The sequence below is a fragment of the Epinephelus moara genome, chromosome 2 (assembly GCF_006386435.1).
Source record: "Epinephelus moara isolate mb chromosome 2, YSFRI_EMoa_1.0, whole genome shotgun sequence".
Classification (NCBI taxonomy): domain Eukaryota; kingdom Metazoa; phylum Chordata; class Actinopteri; order Perciformes; family Serranidae; genus Epinephelus; species Epinephelus moara.
The window spans coordinates 19,035,569-19,058,770 of NC_065507.1; the positions used below are offsets into that span (position 1 = coordinate 19,035,569).

A 23,202-nucleotide genomic window follows, 5' to 3' on the forward strand; every position below is an offset into this window, starting at 1 on the left:
GAAGCAGGGAAACTTTGCTCATATTGAACCAGCTCTGTGTCATCGCACTGTGCACAGATTAATGTTTGACTTTCTCCGGAGAAGAAGCCAAACACCTTTCATCTGCACACACTGTGATGCCACACAGCTGGTTCAATATCAGCAAAGTTTACCTTTATATTCATTGTCTTGTGTGGCGATCAGCAGTGATGTGGTGGTTCACTTTTACACTGTGATCTGTAGCCTATAGTTCGGCTTTAGCTTCTAACTATCTTTGTCTTTTTAACCTGTTGTTGCTGCTGAGTCAGTTTGACATCCTGGATATATCCTTCAAACACAGACTGTAGACCCCTCTGTCTGCCTCTCTCTGGAATCACTGTTTCATTTCTCCAAAAATATGATAATATTACAGTGCAGTTAGTTACAGCGTGGGCTCCATGCTTACTCCAACAGCTTGTCGGACCTTTATACTTGCAATTACCTGTTGTCAAACTTAGATTAACCTAACTCACTCTAATTACCATATTCCTAAATAAAACCTACCACTGCGTATGTGCTTCATACTTAACTGCAATGCTTGAATAGGAAAAAGAGGATTTGTTCAAAAATCAGCCTTAAATGTGGTTAATAATGATCATGAAAATGTCTTTAAAAGCTTTAAATTCAAGTCTTTGGTACCTGTAGACACCCTGGAAACAAATGTTAAAGATTTTTTTCTTTTACACTTAAGCATTTCCACTTTGTGTGTTCAAATTAATTGGTGACAAATGAAATATTTTCTTGCGCAGTGAAAGTGTCGACCACGTGGTGGAGAAATACGGCCTCCAGAAAACCACTCTGCTCAGAGAAATCTCAATCAAAACTGGCATCCAGGTAACACTCATTTAGTCTATAGTGACCCTGATAGTGCTTGACCAAGTGGCCTTTGTGAAACATCCTCTCCTTTTTGTTTTCCTTCTAGATTCTGATAAAGGAGTACAACTTCGACAGCCGCCACAAGCCTGCCTTTACAGAGGAGGACATCCTGAATATTTTCCCTGTGGTGAAGCATGTGAACCCCAAAGCCTCAGATGCCTTCCACTTCTTCCAGAGTGGACAGGCCAAAGTGCAGCAAGGTGCAAAGAGAAGATTGAGTCGTACATAACATCTGACAGAATGAGTGTAAAATCTTTTCGACGTCTTTCTTTATCTGACTTCCCTCTCTCTACATTACCAGGTTTTCTGAAGGAGGGCTGTGAGCTGATCAACGAGGCTCTTAACCTCTTCAACAACGTGTACGGAGCCATGCATGTAGAGATCTGTGCCTGCCTGCGCCTGCTGGCACGCCTTAATTATATCATGGGAGATCACCCTGAGGTGGGCAGCAATATGGTGACAACCCTCACTTTGTGTGTCTCATTGATTATATGTTGCTAAATGTCGCGTGTGTTTACCCACAGGCTCTCAGCAACCAGCAAAAGGCTGTTCTGATGAGTGAACGAGTCCTCGGCATCGAGCACCCCAACACTATTCAAGAATATGTAAGTTATCACACCAGATGAAGGAGGTGTTTAGCTCTTGCTAAAGATGATTTATGTCCCTTTTAACCAACACGTTTATTTCCTGTTTGTTTCCAGATGCACTTGGCTCTGTACTGCTTCGCCAACGGCCAGCTGTCCACCGCCCTGAAGCTGCTGTATCGCGCCCGTTACCTCATGTTGTTGGTCTGTGGGGAGGACCACCCAGAGATGGCTCTGCTCGACGTGAGTGCAGTCTTTACTTGACATTTATATAAACTATCTTAAGTCTTTGGTGAAACCCAACCTACAATGGGAAGAAGACTGAAATAGAATTAATAAAGACTGTTGTTCTCGGCTGTCCTTCCACAGAGTAACATCGGGCTGGTGCTGCACGGTGTGATGGAGTACGATTTATCACTGAGATTCCTGGAGAACGCCTTGACCATCAACACAAAGTACCATGGACCCCGATCCCTCAAAGTGGCCCTCAGGTGGGGAGAGATTCATTGACCATATGCATATAATAGGTATAATACTGTCTGACATGATGACTCAAATTATGTGGGCCTTGTTTTTCCAGCCATCATTTGGTCGCAAGGGTTTACGAGAGCAAGGCTGAGTTCCGCTCCGCACTGCAGCACGAGAAGGAGGGTTACACCATTTACAAGAACCAGGTGAGCCCCTCAGGACTCTACGCTGCTGTGAGCTGACACTTCTCTTTGTCAGTCGCAATGAAGTGATATCTGAAATGTTTCTTTTCTCTTCTCAGATGGGCGAGGCACATGAGAAGACCAAGGAGAGCTCAGAGTACCTGAAGTATCTCACCCAACAGGCCGTAGCTCTGCAGAGAACCATGAATGAGATCTACAAGAACGGCTCCAACGCCAGCATCACGCCCCTCAAGGTGACTGCTCGCATTCAGGACGTGCTTTTGTGCTCCCAGCTATCTGAGCTCCACCATTAAACAGTGATGCAATGTCTTTATGTCCTCCTGTTTTGCAGTTCACCGCTCCCAGCATGGCGAGTGTCCTGGAACAGCTCAACATTATCAACGGCATCATCTTTATACCGCTCAGGTACATAATGCCCTGAACACCTGCAGAGACTTAAAAGAATACTCCAGTGACCATTTATATAACAGTAACTCACCCTGTGTTATGTTGAATTTGTGAAGAGACCTGTGTCGTGCTTGCCCTAATGAATACAGAATCCAAAAACTGAGAAATTCTTGATGAATTGAAGTCATAAGGGTCTGTGTTTTAATAATAGCAAGAACGTCTGTTTATAAACTCTCACACAACTTGAGCAGTTTAATCCAAGTCTCATTTATTCAATCGTATATTCAGTACTTTTGAAACTGACAGCCTTTTCAGATGGGGAATTGAACTGCAAATGAAACTTATGTGCTCTCTTCAAAGCCAGATTCCATTGACAAAAACAGCAACTTTAACTCGCTGAAAACAGGAGCTGCTGGTCTAGCACTGCCTCGATCAGTTAGTTAGTTAGTTAGTTAGTGTTATTTGGTGGCTTTGGAAAATTTGAACTTACTCTTTAAAAAACCAAAGACACACAACAACACAAATAAATTAAATGATTGAGGCAGAGGTAGATCAGCAGCTCCTGTGTTCAGTGAGGTAAAATTACTGTTTTTGTCAATGGAGTCTGGCTTAGAAGAGAGCATACTCAAGTTTCACTTTAAGTTTAGTTTTATGTTGTTAATTTTTTTTAAGAAAAAAAGCACGTGTTTGGAGTACTGAGCACATAACTCGATGGATGGGATTTGGATTATACTGCACCAGTTATGTGAGAGTTTATAAACTGATGTATTGGTATAGTTTAACTGTTGTTAAATGTGGTGCCCTATGACTTAAATTCATCAAGAATTTTCTCAGTTTTTGGATTCTTCGGTCACCAGAGCCATGTGAGATAGACAGTTTTCTTCACAAAATAAATATAACATGGGGTGAGTTATTGATACAGAAATGGTCATTTTGGGCGTGAAGTATTGCTTTGATATTTTCTTGACACAACAGGAATTACATAATACACAAAGACTGGAATTATGCAGCTGTTTTAAATTGGATTTTATTACATTATTTCAGGAGGATATCCCTGAAAATAGCTTTACAGAAAAATTCAGTTTATTATGATGACTCTGTCTGTCAAATTTAATTTAGAACTTGACTGTGGGTTTTAGTACATTACAAGAGATTGGAGACATGAGTGACAGCAACATCTCTGACTGAGGGGATAAATGAAAAATGGTCAAGCCATACCAAACATTTCAAAGGAAGTCAAGTATTGATTTGTTTTCTTGGTGTTGCATTTCAGCCAAAAGGATCTGGAGAACCTGAAGGCAGAGGTGCAGAGGCGGCAGCAGCTGCAGGAGCTGGGAAAGAGCGAGGAGCCTGCTGAGGACAGGCCACTGGAACTAGAGGACAAAATCCCCATTGATTAATGTCTAAATGCCCTCAACATCAGCTACTTTCTGCTACGGGGGGCGGGGAGAGGCCGTGACGCAACAGCCATGTCACTGAGCCTGTGGACCCGAGAAGCGAGAGGTCTAAATCAGCATTGAAATAAACAGGGGGAGGGATGGGTCAGGGCAGTCCAGAGAACAAAACTGTATGAACTGTAGGACAAAGGAATACAGAGCGGGACTTTCCTACAAGGTAGGAAGGGAGGGAGGAGAAAGTACAAACATAGAATCAATGTTACGTGCAATCTGAAAAAATCCCCAGCCCAAGAACCTGGTGGCGTGAAGTCACTCAGGGTGTTAGCTGCTTAGAAATGTGAATGGATATGAAAGAGTGGTTGCAGCTGGGGGGAGGGAGACCAAGGATGACCATGACATTGTATACCAGAGCCTTATCCACTGTACCATACGACCCCAATATTCCTTCTCAGCTCAAACGTCCCACAGCACTGTTAGGACCACATTTCGCCCCGCCATTCCCTAAAGAGCCTCAAAGACCCCCGGGCATGTAGCCACTCCCCGCTACGGTGCTCTAAATGACAAAGCACCCACCCTGTCCTAGAACTCAGGGGTACTTTCTACTGTGCACTAAAACCTGAATACAGTCACCAAAATTAGAGATTTCACAAGTGGGGCTTCAGAATGTAAATTCCCTTCGTAGTGGTTTCTTTGAGCCGCTCTGCAGCAGTCACCCATCACTCTCGCACGTCCCCGATGGTTAATTAATTTAATCGTTCTATCATTTGTACTTCCGACATCCCAGGTGGGTGCCTGCTGTGTCCTATGGTTCCTGTTTCTCCAAGCAAGCAAAACAACACAGACACATTAGTGAGCTTTCAACCAGTTTGATTTCTGTTGCTGGATATTTTTTTTTTCTAGTATATAATGGATTTTGTAAAAGCGCACAGGAGAATTAAGAAGGTATTTTAGGCCTGTTGATCATGAATTAATTTAAGCCATGTCTGTTTTATAGAAAATGTATAGAAGTGGAAAAAAAAAGATGTATAAATCTCTATCTGACTTAGACAGGTACTTGATTAATGTTTATGGAAAATGCAGATTTGAAACGTCCACCTTTAAGCAGTAGATTTATCTATCTATATACTAGCTGTGTTCAATCTTCTATTTTTACACATTGAAAGAATATGTGCATGTATGTTTGTATGTGTGACAGTGTGTGTCTTTGTGTAGTCCCAACAGAAAATCTATCGGCCAGGGTTGTCGCCGCTTTTGCTGCTGCATAGTTCGGATAGAGGCTGAGCGCACATTGGCTTTCCAAATGCTTTATTTTTCTACTCATAGTAAACCTGTTGGATGGCTGATGCCTCTTTTCTTAAAACATTCATGGCCACCAATGTTGTTGATCTGTTTCATGTGTGATTTGGTACAGCGCCGAACCTCTTCTCATCATCGGACAGGTGCTCAACATTGGCAGTAGCGACTGATTTATTGTTGATGGGTGGGGTTTTTGTTTTCCAATTGTTGGGTCATCTTTTCATATGTAACTGAGAAAAAAAACAGCCAGGAGTGTCTGTTCATTGAGCAGTATTTAGTGCACTTTCCCGTGCTGTTTCGGACGTGTGAAACGTCCACAGCGCAACCAAAAGTGGGCGAAAGAAGGGCTGCCTCAATGTGATGTACCAAAAAGACTGATAAAGGTTTGCTTGCGCTTGTATACATGCAATGTATCCCTCCCATGGCAATTTGTTACTTAATTGTTGCCGTGTCTAAATGTATGTGATTAAAGCAATAGAGAGATGGTGCTGGAACTGATTGTTTTTCGAAAATTGCAGTTTGTACTTGGCACAAGACGTGCAAGATGGACTACTTGCTGTACGGGCTGAATTACCTGGAAATAAGGGAGCGGTATTAAAAAACAAAATACACAAAAGCGAGCTCTTCAGACTGGTGAATCGGTTATTACAGTGATTTTCCTGATTGTGCTCCTAAAACATGATGTCATGACATCAATAGCACAGTGTGGTGTGTATTGTGCCTATTATTTATGCTTCTGAATGGAACCAGGGTGATAATAGAGAATAACTTTACTCCTCCTGATTTGTTTGCCGGGTTTCTTGTATCCTTTTTTTTTCACTTTTTAATTTGACTTTTTTCAGTTGCTCCCCAAATCATGCTGTAAAAAATAAAACCATCAGTGTCCACAAGGTGGCACACTAACATTTGTCTCGTTCTGAAGGACATACATTGACCTGAATGACAGGAGATGTAGCAGTACAGGTACATATATATATTTACACACGTGCTTCAGTTGACTGTGACAAATTAGGATAACTGATTTTTATTTTATTTTTCCCCAGAATATTAGTCCCATGGCCCAAAATTACAAACACTACTACCTGTTGAGCATCTAAACCTGTTGTAATCCCAACAGCAGGAAGTCTTTTAATAGTTCATGATCTAGAATAAACTCATTGAGAACAATCAAGCTATTTGTCTGCAGAGATTCTCTGTTTATACTCTTGTAACACAGTGCTTCTGTTTAGTCGGAGGCACTAATCTCACTCCACTAGAGTTCAGTGTAACATTTCTGTTTTGAATAGTTTAGCTGTTTAAATGCTCGAAATGTTATTTCATGTTATTAGACGTTAGCATCAGAAGAGGAAAAAAAAAAGAAGAAATGTGTAATAATACAAAACAAAGTGTGTTCTTTCACTTTATTTGCATATCTTACATTTGCAGTTACTTTACAATCCGAATGTCTGAAATACAAAGCAAGTGTGGGATATGCATATTTACTGGAATATTAACACAGGAAAAGATGTTCCTTTAATCTCAATATAAGGTTCCTGTGCAAAATAACTATTAAAGGTATGTGTGTGGGGGGGAGAAAAAGAGTCTAATATCTACCCCATAATATTACGCACTTTGCTGCCCATCGGTCCAGTTGCATATATTGTCTTGAAATGATTGTTTGGGAGTTTTGTGTTTCTCGGCTGATGAAATTTCTTCTGCACAAAGGCTTCTTCGGCCACGTGTTTGAGTATGCTTCCCCTGATGATGTGTGGTATTGTGTGTTGCTCTTTACAAAATACGGTCTAATTATATTTTGGTTTGAGTATGCTTTTATATTAAAATGAATAAAATAAAACTCGTCAAACTTTTGTTTGGGTTTTTGATAACTCATACAAGTAGATAGTGGTCAAACAAGTATTGAAGTAGTAATACTACATTTACTGAAGTGCAAGTTCAAAAGTATCACAAGTACAAGAATTGGTCCTTTAAGTGTATATTTTGTACTTTTACTGATGCATTGCCATATAAGCAGCACTTGAGTGGTTTAGCTGGAGCTATCTTTAGACTACTTACTATAATTTATTAGGTAGTTTTATCTATAATGATATTTTATTGGCTGATCACGTTTTATACGGAAATTATTAATTTGCAAAGTGGCTATAGATGGCAAATAAAGTGTAGAGTGGAGTAAAAAGTACAATATTTACCTCTGAAATGTGGTGTTGAAGTATAAAGTACTATAAAATGGAAATATTTATTTAAAATAATGGCCTATCTCAAAAGTACAGTACTAGTTACGTTCATGACTGCAAATTGCATTCAGCATAGTGTAAGTCATGGGTGCATGATAATTATTGGTATGTCATTGATATCAGCCAGTTTTCACCTTAAAATCAGAATTAGACAACATGCATTTTCTTATTTTGTACTTACATTGAAAAGCATTCTATTTCATGTCTTCATCTGCTGGTGGGCCATCATGACAAGAGTATGCATGCATAATACAATGTTATTTTCACTACAGAAGAGACTTGATCACTAAAATTAGTTGGGGGAAAAAGTGGATATATCAGTATCGGTATTGGCGTATCGGCGAAATAAATTGTTATATATTGGGATATCGGTAAAAAATGCAACAATATTCACTGCCATTGACAAACTTGGGTCACAGACTCCCTCTGACATTGCAATTTAAATAGGTAGACTATAGTCATCATCATCATCATTACGACACAACTAGAACCAAAAATACAATCTCTATGTAAGGACTGACGGATACCCTTACACTTCTATTGAAAGTCTAGTCCCAATTAAACGCTTAGTCCCTTTTACTAGCCCAGTGTGGAGACACATTTTGAAAAACAGACGCCTGTCTCAATTAGACGCCTGGTGTGGTTGCCAGGTTGGAAGTTCTTCGGATGTATAAAAGCAGTTTGTTGGCTACCCCAAATTATATGTCCATTCCTCCATTACCCTGTAACTTATTCATATTCCTTTAGTCCGTAAGGGTCGTCAGATCAAAACAATCAAAAGGGTTTTTCATAGAAATTTATCCAAGTTGTGAGTATTGTTTTAACAGGAAAATGTGGTGTTGCGTCAGTATGCCGAGTGCCATAATCCTAACTCTCTCTCTCTGATGTGCTGTCTGTAAGAACGCAATCAAATGAATGATTATCTGAAGCCTAATTTTTTTTTTTTACAAATGATATTCATACTGGTTTTAATAAGCAATTTGATTGTATTTTCCAATCTTTGCTGAGCAAGAGCTGAAAAGAATTAAAGGCCTGTCCCATATAGAGGCCTGTCCCACATATAGGCCTGTTGATTTCAGTGATTTAAGCAAATAATAGCCTGGGCTAATAATTGAACTTTTATGGTATAAAGAAGTGTGAGTTAAAATAAAGGATAAAATACATTATAAATAAACTGTGAAGTGATATAAATCAGTAGTTACATGCATAGACACTGTAACAGAAATGTGTTGTAGTAAAATGTCCATATCAAGAGTGTAAATAAATACATAAAAACCACTAATGTTTTTGCATGTAGGCTACATAATTTGAGCCAGTGATGGCAATTCCTTAAATCCATCACATAACGTTTAAATGTTGTCGTATTTAGAGTTATTTCTGAAGTTTTAAATGATGTTATGTCAAAGTTAAAAGTCAAAAACGTATAAATCAAGCACAGGATTTTTTAATCTATCAAGGGCGTGCGCGCTCCCGTAAGACCGTGAACGCGAGCGTCGTGCGCGGCCGCGCGCTCCCGACTGAAGGCGAATGCGGTAGCCTACGAAAAAACAAGCAGGCGCAGCGCCGGAGAGACAAGACGGGCACAGTTTACCTCCACATCACAAGATCATATTTTGGAGCGGAAATTTCACGCCCTGTCGGGTCGTGTTACTGTTAAAGACTGCTGAGGATATCCACGGGCAGAAACAATAGGGTGAGTCCACGTAGTTTTCAGTTATGAAGCCGGTCAGGGTCGAAGGAATCTGGCGTTAGGTGGGGAAAATGACGATGTGGCTGTAATTTTTGCACCTCCTTTTTATGTCTCAAAATGGCGGATAGGCCGCTTGGACTGGAGCAGCAGGTACCTTGTCAGCAGAGTTTATCCTTGTGTCCAGATAAACAATCTTGTGCACTTACTCTAATTCAGGACGGTCGGTGTTAGCGGTTGTGTGAGTTAATTGTAGATAATTCAGCTTGGGTGCACATTATGAGCCTGTGGTGTCCGTTAGAGTCAATGTACGAGCTAACTTTCTGACTGCATCGCCGGGAAGCTAACTTGGCTAACGTCAACTTTAGCTAACATCAGCTAACGTTAACCGGGCATACGTTAAATAACGTTGGGCTATCTTAACGGCTGGCAGTGTCGTTATGTCGACCAAAACCATCAGTAGCCACATGAAAACATGTCAGTGTGTGAGGTATGGCAGGGCCAACGTAAATTATAGCTGCATTTGGCGTCTATCCCAGGTTAGTAATAATCAGTAATTAGCATAGTTTGAAGCAGCGTTAGTGCAGCCTGTCAACCGAGTGAAAACCCTCAACAACAAAATCAAATGTAGGTCACAAGACGGTACCGCTGGCATCCTGTGTTAGCTCTGTTATTGTTGGCTTGTGTGAATTATTTATTGCTTTCATCGTGGGGATATTTTGTTGTAAATTGGCGCAGTCGCTGCAGCTTGACACCACTGCTGTATCCAGTGTTAGCATTAGGAGAGGGCGTAAAGTGATATTCGCCATTTGGTTTGCGTTGTGTACTTGCTATGCAGGCATCGTTGTAATTGAGCAACACACAGCCCTGCTGCAGTTTTCAAACGTGACATGCTCCTGTGTGTATCCCCTCTTGTTGTTTGTCGCTGTCATACTGGTGGGTGCTCGCAGATGGCTGCTGCCATGCTCAGCTGAGGCTCCCATCATCTCTGCGACTCGGGCTGCTTCATGCGGTTTGTTGGCACAGTGTTGGAAAATCAGGGTGGAGCACATCGGAGGCGATGAGTTTGTATGTATTGCGTCTGCTCAGGACTCAAGTGTCTGCCTTGTTTTCCGTGTGCACGTTGTCTCATTGTGTGAATGTATGATTGAGTGAATCGGAACAGGAATTTGTGGACCGAGGGCTTACACTGGGATGAATGCAAATCGTCGCCGTGGTGGCTCACAGGGTTGTGCACTGAATCCGACAAGCGAGTCCCCCTCGTAATTTTGGGCCACCTTGTCATGATATTGGATATAAAGCATTGGTTTAAGCATGGATACTTGGTGATTTATTTCTCACAGCCACGCCTCTAACGACTGCTTTGCAGCTGATCAACTGGAATTATGGGATATTGATGAAATTGAAAACAGTGTTCAGCTTAGAAAATACATGTTGGCTGTGTGCTCTTCTCTCAGGTAAGAGTGTTTGTGTTTAGTCTATGACTTTTTTGAACTGACTGAAATGTAACCATCTTGTAAAGGAATGTAATCCCCTCTTGAGCTAGTTATTTTGAAGGCTATAATCACAGCAGTTGTTAGGGCTTTTGTGAATATAGCAATGCTATGTTAACATAAACACAAACCAAAACAATTTCGCTGTTGAATTGATTCTGCAGGAGCAGCATTGATGCAGGTTTTATTCTTAAAATCACTGATCAGGACTATCTTGCCACCTGTGGGTGGGTCAAAGTGGATCGTCTTAGGTTTCCTCTCTGTTTAAATGTTGGTTTATGCCTTTGTCAACCTATCAAACCTATATTTAGCCCTGATATATGGACTACAACTAGACACATCATTTACACACATTTGTTAGCAAAAGCTGTCCTGTTTCTGACAGCATTTCACATGTCAAAAGTCAGACTGACAGACTAACCATGATGTTGAAATGGCTCAAAGTTCAAACTACACTGTACAGTACTCAAATAGTGTATTGCTCGACTCATTTTCTGTGCTTGACGAGTTGGAAAATGCTCATATGAGAACAGCAGCTTTCTGTCTTTGAAAATAAATGCATGCTTTATTTCTCAGTTTACTTGAAAGTGTTCTTCGTCATTCTTGAGTTTTATCAAAAGTTGATTTGAATAAGTGCATCCCGGCAGCCAGGCTCTATTCAGTGCTGTCAGCAATGGAAACACAGCAACACCAATTGTACAGGCTTCAGCCATTGCAAGCGCTGCTTCGCTGGCACTTGTTGCCAGTTGGACAACTAGAGAGTCAAGCAAAGGACAGCCATAGATCATGTTGGGCGTTGCTTTCTAATGTCGTTGGGGTAGTGAAGACTGAAGTGTTACCTGAAAGGAGCAGAATGTACAGTTTTGCCGAGGGGGCCTCCTCTTTATTATGTGTCAACAGATGATGAAAGTGAGAGGCTGTTTATTTTTGAGATTGTGGTAGGCTGAAGGGCATACAGATACCTGTATGACTCTCCTTGTCTGAGCTGACAGTAGCACAAAGGTTGACCTTCCAGGCAGGCTGCCCACCAGTGAGCTGACTGGTTATTCATTACTGACCTGCTGCCAGCAACAGCTGCCCGTCAACCAACAACTGACTGCGTCGATTGTGAGGATACGTCTGACAATTTTGGCATGACACTATACTACTATCAACAAGGTCTTGTCTAGAGGCTGTTGAATATAATTTTAGCAACCAGTTAAAGGTGTTGCCAAAGTAGCCTGGAGAATTGAAGGATTTGATTTGAGTATGCTTCATACTTGCCAGTTTGGCAACAATAACTGACAGACTCAGCATACGCCGCTATAACACAGTCTAAATATAGATCTATAATAATTTAAACCAGTAGCTTGTTGGCATGAAGAAAATACCCTGTGGAGGTGGAACAAGCATCTTGTGGTATGCCAAGTGGAACTTTGCTTGCACTGACCAATTAACTTGAACTTATATGAAGGAAGGAGGCTAACTAGTCTTCATTGTGTTGTTCCCACCTGTGTGTGCAGGTTGGCTCAGGCATGTCATTGATTTGTTGTTCCTGTGTGCTTCCTGCTTGCTCAGTCTCGTCTTCCTCTGTGTGTGGATGTGGGCCCTGATCTACTTATCAGGCCTCTTACATCAGGTAACGCACCTGACAGGATGATGGCCTGGTAATTTGATTGGCAACACACACTTGAGAGATGTGTACATATTCCATCTGGGGACTGAAGTGTTTGAAAACATATGAAGGAATAGCCAAGGTCGGTAATTACAGAATGAATTCCTACATCTGTCGCCGTGTTGTGTAAATAGACCCTTCTTCTGTTAGCCACTGAAGGAAGATGTCAATAGCCGTGTAATTTGATAAGGTTAGCTGATTGTTACCAACCCACATAACTGACCCAGGCACCTGTCGGGTCGTAACGGCTGCAGATTTAAAGCTAAGCCAGATGTTCACTCAGTTAGTGATAAAGCTCTTTGGATGATTTCTGTCTGAGTGCTTTTACCAAGAACAATCTTTCAAAGGAACTGGAGATGATTTACAGAATATCCAGCCTCTCAGTCCCGTTGGTTGGTTGGTGGTTGGTAGGTTTAAGAATCAGGCTTCAACACAGGCTAATGTCAGAGCTGCATCACATTACCTACTGCATTACTTGCTGTAATAAATTATCCATGCTCATCCAGCTGATACAGCACAGTGATGCACTTTAGGCATGTAAAATACTGTTTGTGCAGTGTCTCTTGATAGGGACATGTTATGCCACAAAATATTTTAACAGTTTAATAGTGTTGGTGCCAGTGCCTGAACCACAGTGATGTTACTTTCCTTGTCTCCCATAGGAGGAAACTGTCTGAAAATTGATGCATCAAAACCAAACATTACACCAGAACACATTACATTTTTAGAGTTATTTTCTTTTAGTATAATAAATGATCTTCTCCCATATCTTTGTCCCAACTTAAATCGCTAAATGTGTCAGCTAGCAGATCACATGACGGCTTTTTATTTCAGATAGAAAGTTTATGGCATTTTAACCTGACAGCCAAATAATTAAACCATAAAGTGAACTGAAAATTGCATTTTATCTTCCAATTGTATTGAACTGCAGTGTTTTATCAATATGCAGAGAACATAAACAGTGTCATGTAATACAGATCACAGGTGATGAAGTTGAAGTCATCAACAGAAAATGAAGGCGCGCCATATTCCAGCTGTTTGAGATGCTTGCTTTTGACAGAGGATGATGACATAATGTCGCTAGCAGAAACCTGTGAAGAAGAGGTGGCAGCGAGGTGATAACTGTCAGCATTGTCAGCATTGCTGTCATGGTATGTTGTGTGTTGAGCTGCTGGGACACACTATCAGTTAGACTAGTTCAGACTCCGGTGTATTTATTTTCGTCCTCTTGCACTTCATTCCTCAGGGGCGTGTTCCTTTGTTCAGACACATGTGTTGACTATCAGAATGTTGTACACATACTTCGTCTGTCATACTTGGAAGGTGTAATATTGTACTGCTGTCTGACATGTTACCTTAACCAGAAACATTATTTGTTTGGACATTTACAATCTTCAAAAAATGGTCAGCCTGACTTACATGTAAGTTTTGAGGGTTTGTCTCAAACTGTTCTAGTAGTGAACAGCTTTTCTGTAACATCCTCTTTGTAAGATTTGCTGACACATTACTATGACGTGGGTTTCTTATTTTAGTTACTTGAATTGATTTGAGTGTTTTGACTGAAATCGTATTTTTTTGCTGGTCCACAAGTTTTAAATATGTTGGTCCTGTTCATGTTCTTGACTCTAAACAGACTGTGTGCACAGACAATGATACAAAGGGTGTGGTTCATTACAGTTTTGACTTGGGGCTTGGTTGCTGCATTCTTAAACTCACAGAGACAGAGGACGTTTCCATTATTCATTAAAAATGGCATTTTAACAACAGATAAGCTGTGAGGACTCATCAGGAAATTAAACAACATCTCTCAAAGCAGTCAGTGCCATTACTGTAAGGGCCCCTTTTTTTATTGTGCAGTTCCTGCTGCTACACAAAGACAGGAGAATCAATGGGAGGAAGACACATAACCATTATTAACCGTCAGTAGGCAGATATATAGATGCGCCACGGCTGCAGCCCATTCCAACATCACACAACCACATTTTGCACTGAGCCAATTAGCCTAATTATGTGATTGTGCAAACATTTTGCTCAATATTGGAGCCACAAATGAGATTTGCAGAGAGGGGAGTCTAACACATTAATGGATACTCACAGCAATGACAGCTGCCAGCAGCACAGAGGGAAGTATCAATATATAGTAGATGACCTCATTTCATGCGCTACAGCAGTTTTACAGGTTGATGTCGAAGGCTCATGCTTGTAATGGATGTTTTGCATGTTGAGTTTTAGAAAGAGCCATTTTTAGCTTCAGTGCCATCGCCGTATTGTGTTGATCTACTGCTTACTGCTGTGACCCTGAACCACGACAGAGAGTAGTTTGGCAAAAGGCCGGAAACCCCCTGCACACTGTAACCCACACATAGGTGGAGGTAAGCAGATATTTGGACTGCAGTCACACCAGGTGTGGTGTGGTGACATCAGGGTCCAGAGGATAGCTGTTAGCGATGTCAGGTTGCTTTTACAATGTCAGATATGCAAATAAACAAACAAATACCACAGTTTCACCTTATAAATGCATCAGAACTGACATCCTACATCTCCAGGTGTTCTGTTTTGAATAAAGAAGGTCTCTAAGCGTCTCTTTTAATGCAAACAAAAGCAGGAGTGAAAGGGAGGAATGTTCCCTTGTGGAAATGTCACTCCTGCATCATCAGCTGAAATAAGTAATGTGTGAATATTCCTTCATTGCAGCTTCCCAGGGTGTTTCTAGTCCTCATGCCCACGCCAGACACACCTCTGTGTCCTTTGCTGCTTCTCTCATGTGCAGCAAATCTCATGCCTAATACACATTGTCTCCTGGACATGTGTGCCAGTATGTAGTTTGGTCAGTTTGTTGCAGGTCTGTAGAAGGAGGTATATTGGCTGTGTTTGTACCTTTGTTTACTGGTCTGGCAGAGATTTAGTCAGGCTGGTCCCAGTAGACTAAGAGGCTTATTGTAGCTCACAGTTAGTATTCTAGTGGGTATCTGCTTTGGTAAAATGCTTTTCGAGACTACGATGCAGTGTAAAAATAGATTTCATCACATTTTTGTTAACTGCATTGCATTTTGTCAAAATCTATTATTGCTCACATCAATACTCCACTCCTAAAAATGTATTCAGTTTCACACATACACTAATAAATCTTTAGCTGCTGGTCATAGTGATTTCATCTTGGCATCAGTCAGGCCAGCCAGCATCTTATCGAGGAGTTATCGTAATGAGACGATAAGGTCGGGGAATTTGACAAGAGCAAAGCCGTTACTCGAGCCCGCTCGGCTGTGTCTTGTTTTTCTTTTCTGTTGGCAACCTGGGAAGAGAAATACATTGCTCAGAGAATGTGGGTCAGCTCTTGTATGTTCACGGAGAAAGGAATTTGCTGCAAGAGCAGACCAGGGCTCTCAGACCAGACTGGTGACATGACAGACAGATTATGAAGGTAGATAGCAGTGGAGCTGAAAAGCAAATGAAGGAATGGCTCATGGGAAGAAGGTGGTTTTTATGAAATGTCTGATGGATGGGTTTATGCTGTCACATTTTCTGTCTGGTAGAAAATAACAGTGTACATCTTTGCTGCTTCTGTTATTTTTTCCATTGTTGACAGAATCTTCAGCCATTTTATCTGCATATAAACTGGTGCAGACATTGATGCAGTCCTCCTCTGGCCTCTAAACATTTTCATCTCCACCCACTCTACATGTTATCTGTCATGCATACCTAATGCTGACTTTGCCTCTTTCTCCTCTTCAGATGCAGTTTAGACTTGGCTGGTGACTGGTCTACAGGCTCTCCACTTCTCTTGTCCCTGGAGTCAGCCAGTTGGGGGGCAGATTCCTGCGTTCCCCTTCTCTCAGTCTGAGTCTTTGTCTGGACAAAACCAACTGCCCACTATTGGAGTACACAGCTCGTCCTCGCCCGTGTTGCTTGGATCAGCACAGCTCATCTCCTGACTGAGGAGAGCGCAGCAGCTGCACAAGATTCACCTTTTACCAACTGATCCCTCCCGGCCCCGCCCACACTGCCCCCTCACCATGGTGCTGTCACAACGGCAACGAGATGAACTGTAAGTCATCAACACACCTTTCATACATGTGGCTGAGATATGAAGATGTGTGAGATTATATGAATTCATGGATTTATACTCTGTGGTTTCAATGTTGAACATCTGTTGCATCATGTGATGAGACAAGTTTAATTTCTCCTTCATACCAGATTCACTTTCATGTACCCGCACACACGTATTGCCCAGTACAACCACATTCTTTTGATGTTGCTGTGCAACTTTGAAGAAGTGAACATGGTTAGGTGCTTTTCTCAGAGTCACTTTGAAGGTGTTTTCCATAGGAGGGAAGTGCAATATTCACTTCAGAGCTGCAACAAGTTATATTCGTTATCAGTTCATCTGGTTCTTATTTCCTCAATTATGAAATAATCACTTGATCTACAAAATGTAAAAATAGTGAAAAATGCCCACAGCAATTCCTTAAAACTAAGATGTTATTGAATGTCAACGGACCCTCCCAAATCCAAAGGTAATCAATTCGTTGCCGATTTGTTTTCTGTCAATTAAAGTAATTGTTGCAGCTCTAATTAATTAAGAATAGTTATGTATGTGTGTATTTTATGTGTCATCCTAAACCAGACACAAATTTAGGACAACTTTCAGCCAACTACATGTAGATGGTTAAATATTTTAACTTTTATTTTCATTTAAGGCAAAAAATGTGGGCTCAAACAATTTAAAGTTAAACTACAACCAAGAATCATGTTTCTTTTGTTTAGGAATTTATTATCTTTTATTATAGAGTTGACATTGGAGAGATGAGGCAAGAGAGTTGTTGAACAACATGCTACAAACGTCCTCTGCCAGACGTGAACTAGGGCTATTACAGTTTGTGGTTGAAACCATAAATTTTGAGGTGAACTGGGCACCCCAAGAGTAACATTTTTTGTTGTAACCACACTTTATTAGAATGTTAGGGGCACCTCAACATGTTTGAGCCATTAGATCTCTTCTTATTCTCGTCATCTTTTGGTTGCTGACATTTTTGTTGACATGTTGTGGCAGCCCGTGCTATTCTGATGCTCATCTAGTCAAATGTGAGTGTCAACCTGAATCAGATGTTTCTTGAAGCTGCCCAGTGACATGAGTCACCAGGGCTCAAGCAAAAAGAGACTCTTACTCCCAAACCACTGATTTTTTCTTAAATCCTGTTTTAATTATCCTTTTCATTGCTTTCAGGCAAGGATGTGTATTGATTACTAGAATCTGTTTAAATGGGGACGTTTTTGTTATTTTTTCTCCTTGGTACCCCTGTAGGAAGAATCAATGCCTGGTTTAAGGTTCCTGAGCTCCCTTGAGGTCTTGCAGCACAAATGTATTGATCCTCCATCTACCATATCTACCCCTGATGATGTTTAGTATTCACAATTTGCCCTATGTGACCTTTAGGAGAAGCTTAGAGTACCACCTTTGCCCTAAAATACATGCCAGGGAAAAAACAGGGACCCAAAGTGTTGTAATAGGCTTCAAGCACTTGCTCTGTACACACCGTCAGTGCTCTCAGTGATTCCATAGGCACTGAAGTGGCATGCAGACAAAGACATATCTGCACATGTGCTGTGTGGTATATATTGAGCAAGTGGGAAAAGTAAGAGACTGTGATAATGAGGGAACTGTAACATGGCCCTGCTGAGTCTGTGGGCTTGGTAATTAACCCCTGAGGCGGGGGATAAAAAGTTAAGGCAGCTCGATGTAAGATACAAGGTCATGAGAAGGAGATGAGATGATCTTGCTGAGCTCTAGTCCTTAAGAATTCCCTTTTACTTAAGAAGTAAGTGAAAAAGGCATATTTTAAAAAGGATATAATAGAGGTTTATGTTTCTGACTTGAAATGAGACGATGACCCTGTTTATTGTCACCTCTGACCTGTATTGCACTGTCATTGAAAAATGCATCACATGACAAGGCTCTTAACATTCCTAACTATGTTTCTGTGTTTTTAGATTAGCGCTGTGGGAGGGGTCTGTTGGTATGGAGAGATCTATTGGAATGCTAATCTTTCATGCTATTTGCTATTCAGAGGAAGCTGCCAGGGACCCCCCTTTACCCCTCTTTTCTTCTCTGTTGCACAAGTCCCTGGCCCCATAGCTTACAGGAAACTGGTGTGGGACCATCGCACCACTTGAGCCACATTCAAGCATCTGTTGCATTCTTCCTGTTGGAGATGTCGCTTGGCTCAGTTGGTACTCTCATTGAGCTTGTCGGCGATAAAGTACCCCTAAGATCTTATTTCCTAACTGGCAGTCCCATTGTGAGAAGAGAGCTTGAAAACCCAGTGGATGATTTTGAAATGTGCAATATAAGTAAGTAGAGGGAAACTGTCAGACCTGCACTAACTTTAGTGTGTGTGACATCAGAACAAATGTTTTGGACATTTAATTTTGTTTTATGCAGTTTATCCCTCTATCTTGTTGACTTTGTCTTCCCAGTAGATACTGAGCTGCTCTCTTACAGGAGCCAGAAACATATAACACTTTTATTACTGGTGTGGAACAACATAATCTAAAAAGAGAAATCATCTTTGTCCCCTAAACTGGTGCTTTTTTGCCAACACGGCAGTCAGATGCTGTGATTGCGTAGCATCCTCACAACAACTCTATTTTTATGAGCATAGCCAATGAAAAGCGCACTTGTGTTTCTTACCAGGGTCAGGGGACTCGTCCCCGCTGGCGTGTCATAAAAATAGACGCAGAACACACACTATCTGCTCCCCTGAAAGACCTGGAGGCACCCATGTGCAGATGGGCCTTTGCTTTTGAACTCTCTTTGCTTAACAAAGAAAATCCCCTCAGCCTTCTCCATATCTTTGGTTACAAGATGGTTCATGTGATTTTTTTTTTGTCCTTTTTCCATCGTCCCCTGGCTGTGAATGTGGTGACATAACAGATTAAATGCCAAAGACCTCTGCCGTTCAGAAGACATAAAGGTGACATAAACAATGAAAGACTGCTGCATAGTATAGTACAGTCAAAGCATGACATGAGGAGTTTACACTGGCAAAGGATGTCTGTTTTATTCACTGGCATTAAACTCAGAGACTAACAGGTATTGTGTGTGTCCTCCTTATTTGGGCATTCTGTTTATATGGACTCTCGTTATATATCCCTGTCTTCATATATGTGTAAATAAGCATCATCCTCTGTCCAACTTTACACTTGTCAACAAAAATAATAGGATAGTGTCAAGATTTGAAATATAGCTGTGCAAGATAAAGATAAAGTAGATTGATTTGGTATCTTTATAAATTAGTTGGCCAACTTTATTTGTGCATACCTTTTTGAAATTGCCACAGCACTGTCAGTTTTAAGTGTCAGTGACCAGATTTGTGGGTCACAGCCAAAGCGTGTAACTTTTTTATTAACTGCACTGATTGCTTCGGTTATTCCCTACTTGGGCCCAGAGATGCAGTATTTCTAATAGCTGTCATGTATCTGTGGAAGCACTCCAGTGTTTGGGTGTGACAGGTCCCTCCTGAGGGGGGATTGCACACAGACATTTGTTGCTGGCACACACAGACACTCAATCTTGCATGTTCAGTTCCCGAGCCTCCCCATTGGTGCTCAGTGTAGTGAACACGGCCGGGAGCATCTGCAGGAGGTCTTTCAGCAATACGGATCTGATTTGGCCTCGGGACTGACACACAGATGGATTGGCATGGTAACAGTGTCTGTGTTCTGGACCCATCATCCCATATCAATCATTTACTGTCCCCCATATAAAAAGGACTTGGTTTTAGAAAGAGGAACAGTCTACTGGATGTAGAAACCTTTGAGTTTCAATGGTTGCCTGGTCACAATGAATCTTACTATGTTTTGTTCATCCTCATTCATTGTGAATTGAAGGAATGCTGAATTATGACAGTCGTCCACATCTTTGTTGTGAACGTTGTAAATGGTTGTGTTTTTTATATTTGCGTGATGGGAAGCCTAGTCCCACGTTTGTAGTCTGCCCATCCTTGTTATCCTTTGTTTATCCAAGCTTGAAGTATACACACCGTCATGGGATTTAAGAAAGTACACTTAACTCTTCAAAGCTTCGGCTTCAGCTCAGCCAACAAAGCTCCATCATCACCATGTGACAGAAAATGTGTGCATGCGACACGCCCATTATAGAAAAGTGCGTGACTTCTTTGTGTATTTTGCTGTGTAGATCATGCTGCTTTTTGATCTGAAACCATACTGCACTAAGCACACATGCACCTTCATTCTAAGGAATAGTTGCTGTTGTACTGAGACTGAATTCAGTAAGAAGACAGTCCTGAATTGGACGTTTACTCTTCTGTGGATCCTAGTGAGAAAGAGTTTCCCCTTTGAAGTCATCTTCTGGCTTAAGGGTTGATCCTCACTGCAGCGCTTTTAACTTATCTGAAAGAAGACTGCTTTCTTTCTCTCACAACCTACCTGTTTCACATTGAAATTAACAGCATTATGATAATCACCCCTCTAAGAGGCTTGGAGGTGATTGAAAGTTGGGTAGTAAAGGGCAGAAGCTTTTATGGGTACGCCAAATTTTCTTTATTTTTTCCTTGAGATGATGTGGTAGATTTACTGTCTGGTTAATCAAGGTAGTGATTACCTTCAGGAGATGTGCTTCATGTCTCAGTGACCAACGCCTCCGGCTCCTCCTCATCAGTCAAGCAAGAGAAATAGTAGATTGGTTGCAGTTTTCATGGAGGTCCAACTGTAACTGAGCAATTATGCAATCCCATCATATGATTTTTGTGGAATGCTTCTCCCTTGAGAAGTTGTTCAGTACTCAGCTGTTAAGACGAAGGAACAAGCTTAACCTTTAATGCTGTCCACCTTCCTGCTTCTTCTCTTAACACACCCTCTGCTTTGCTGAATGTGTCTTGTTACTTTCACATGCTGAACCTTCCAGCAGAGATAGTGGTTCATTTTCTGTAAAGGTTAAAGTTTGTTTACCCGTGACATTAAAGTGCTGGACATTTGAGATGAAGCTGGATGTACCTGATGTAGGGTACTTGGTGTTTCTCCTGCTGTTTGCAGATTCTTCTCGTCCTTTGTTTCATTGAGTGGTAGCACTGACATCTTGTGGTTCTTTCAGTTGTCCAGTTTGACAAAATGCTCACCTTACAGGTTTTTAGAATTTACACCATCTCCAAACAAACACCTACCCTGGGTAAATTGCAGGACTGTCATTCATACTTGAAAAGGGAGAACTGCAAGAATGACATGGGAGTGTTGACGCTGTTTACACCCGAACATGAAAAAACTTGGAAAATATCCAGGTAAAGCTGCATTCCTGGTAGAACTAGCTCTGTTTAGTCCTGGAAGGATGTCCCACACTTTGCCAAGTTAGCACAGTCTTTACTTGAAGATTATGAAAAACGGAATAAGCTGTCAAATCATTGTCTCTAGCAGTACTGCCATGCATTGCTCATTAACTTAGCAGAGACAGTGGTTACATCACCACGCAGCACTGGCCGGTCCTCCTCTGCTGTTAGTGATCATCGAAGAGAACAACCACTGGTACAACCTCTGCCAGCTCTTTTGGAGCACAGTCAAGGCCACCAGAAAACCTTCACCCTCATCAGAAGGTGGTAATGTTTTCCAATGGTGCATGTCTAAGGGTGTGGGCAATGCGCTCATAGGGTACAAAAGCTGTGACTGTGATATATGCCTGTGAAATAATCCATAGGAAGTGAATTTCATATGTGCCGAGGGACATGTCAGAGGGTAGGCTTCAGCTCCTTCCTATTAAACATTAATCAGCAGTTTTGAAAGATTGAACAGGTCCATACATCGTGTGATCTAGAAATACTAAGGGTGGCGCCCATAGACAGATATATGGCACAGGGCATTGGCCTGGCCAGGCAAGCAAAATTCTCTCCTCTATAAGATTTATTAGAGCATTTAGAGTCCGTCTGCAGCTGATGAGTGCTGTATGTGCTGTATACATGTAAAGGGCTGTGTTTCTTTAAGATTTAGGCAGAGTGAATGGGTAGCCCAACATGTCTATGATTAAACGTATCATAAATGATGCTTTGACAAGAGAGTGCTGATCGCGTCTTTGCTGGATGATTATATCGCACTTTGTAAGTCAATAAAATCAGTAATTAATTGGCCATTTAAGTGTATGAGCATTGTTTGAGATTTATACGTAGGCAAGACAATTCAGCCATAGCATCAAAGTGTTAGCTTTCAGACATTTAGAAAACATTGTTGTTCTTGTGAATATCTGATGGACATTTGTTATTGACTAAGGAAAAAAAGATACATTGGCAAAGATAGATGCTGATATTTTTAAGCACTGGCCTCATGGACCATCAAGCCCCCTACATTTGGTGGCCACAGTACATTTTTGGTGGCCCAAATGTAAACTTACAACACCCTTCAGAAACTTTCTGGAGCTGTGACACTTCAGTAAATGAAAAGGTGTTAACAGAATGAGATATCTTTGAAAACATATGGTATTTTTCCCCATAGTCTCTTAATTCAGTCTATTGTTTCTAAACCTTGTCATATGTAGTTGTTGTCTGTGGCAGAATAAAAATGCCATGAAAATGTTGAGGAAATACTAATATTTTGGTAGCCCTATAGACAAAGTCATACTAAAAGATGCACTATAAACAAGATTGGTTTTAAAATAATCAAGATTTTACCTGAGTTAACTATTGTTTCTTATTGTTTTGTATTTAGTTGATGTAAAGCAGCTACATACAGTTTTTGTTATCAAAGTACAAGTACCTCAGCAGTGTACTTCAGTATAGGAGTAACCGTCTCTGGTAACTTTAATCTCAGTGAAAAGTGGCTGTAACTCCAGACTCAGAGTACTTTTAATGTTACCTCCAAACTGTACTCGGGCGATGTACTTCAGTAAATGTATTTACTGTAAACTTGTTG

At 41.1% G+C, this 23,202-nt stretch overlaps 2 protein-coding genes across 4 annotated transcripts in view; both read left to right on the plus strand.

The window, feature by feature from the left end:
* The window catches only part of cluha (clustered mitochondria (cluA/CLU1) homolog a), a 28,926-nt gene extending 21,850 nt beyond the window's left edge, over nt 1–7,076 (plus strand). For all 3 annotated transcript variants that reach the window (XM_050062446.1, XM_050062453.1, XM_050062462.1), the window contains exons 18-27: nt 768–852; nt 941–1,094; nt 1,196–1,335; nt 1,419–1,499; nt 1,596–1,721; nt 1,848–1,969; nt 2,059–2,152; nt 2,248–2,382; nt 2,481–2,554; nt 3,810–7,076. In XM_050062446.1, coding sequence (XP_049918403.1) covers nt 768–852; nt 941–1,094; nt 1,196–1,335; nt 1,419–1,499; nt 1,596–1,721; nt 1,848–1,969; nt 2,059–2,152; nt 2,248–2,382; nt 2,481–2,554; nt 3,810–3,936 — 1,138 coding nt within the window. In that variant the 3' untranslated portion in view covers nt 3,937–7,076. The remainder of the gene's footprint in view (nt 1–767; nt 853–940; nt 1,095–1,195; nt 1,336–1,418; nt 1,500–1,595; nt 1,722–1,847; nt 1,970–2,058; nt 2,153–2,247; nt 2,383–2,480; nt 2,555–3,809) is intronic.
* Nucleotides 7,077–8,983: 1,907 nt separating this feature from the next.
* LOC126401381 (lissencephaly-1 homolog) overlaps nt 8,984–23,202 on the plus strand; it is a 37,718-nt gene continuing 23,499 nt past the window's right edge. The window contains exons 1-2 of the mRNA XM_050062606.1: nt 8,984–9,153; nt 16,027–16,339. Of these exons, the coding sequence (XP_049918563.1) occupies nt 16,308–16,339 (32 nt within the window). The 5' untranslated portion in view covers nt 8,984–9,153; nt 16,027–16,307. The remainder of the gene's footprint in view (nt 9,154–16,026; nt 16,340–23,202) is intronic.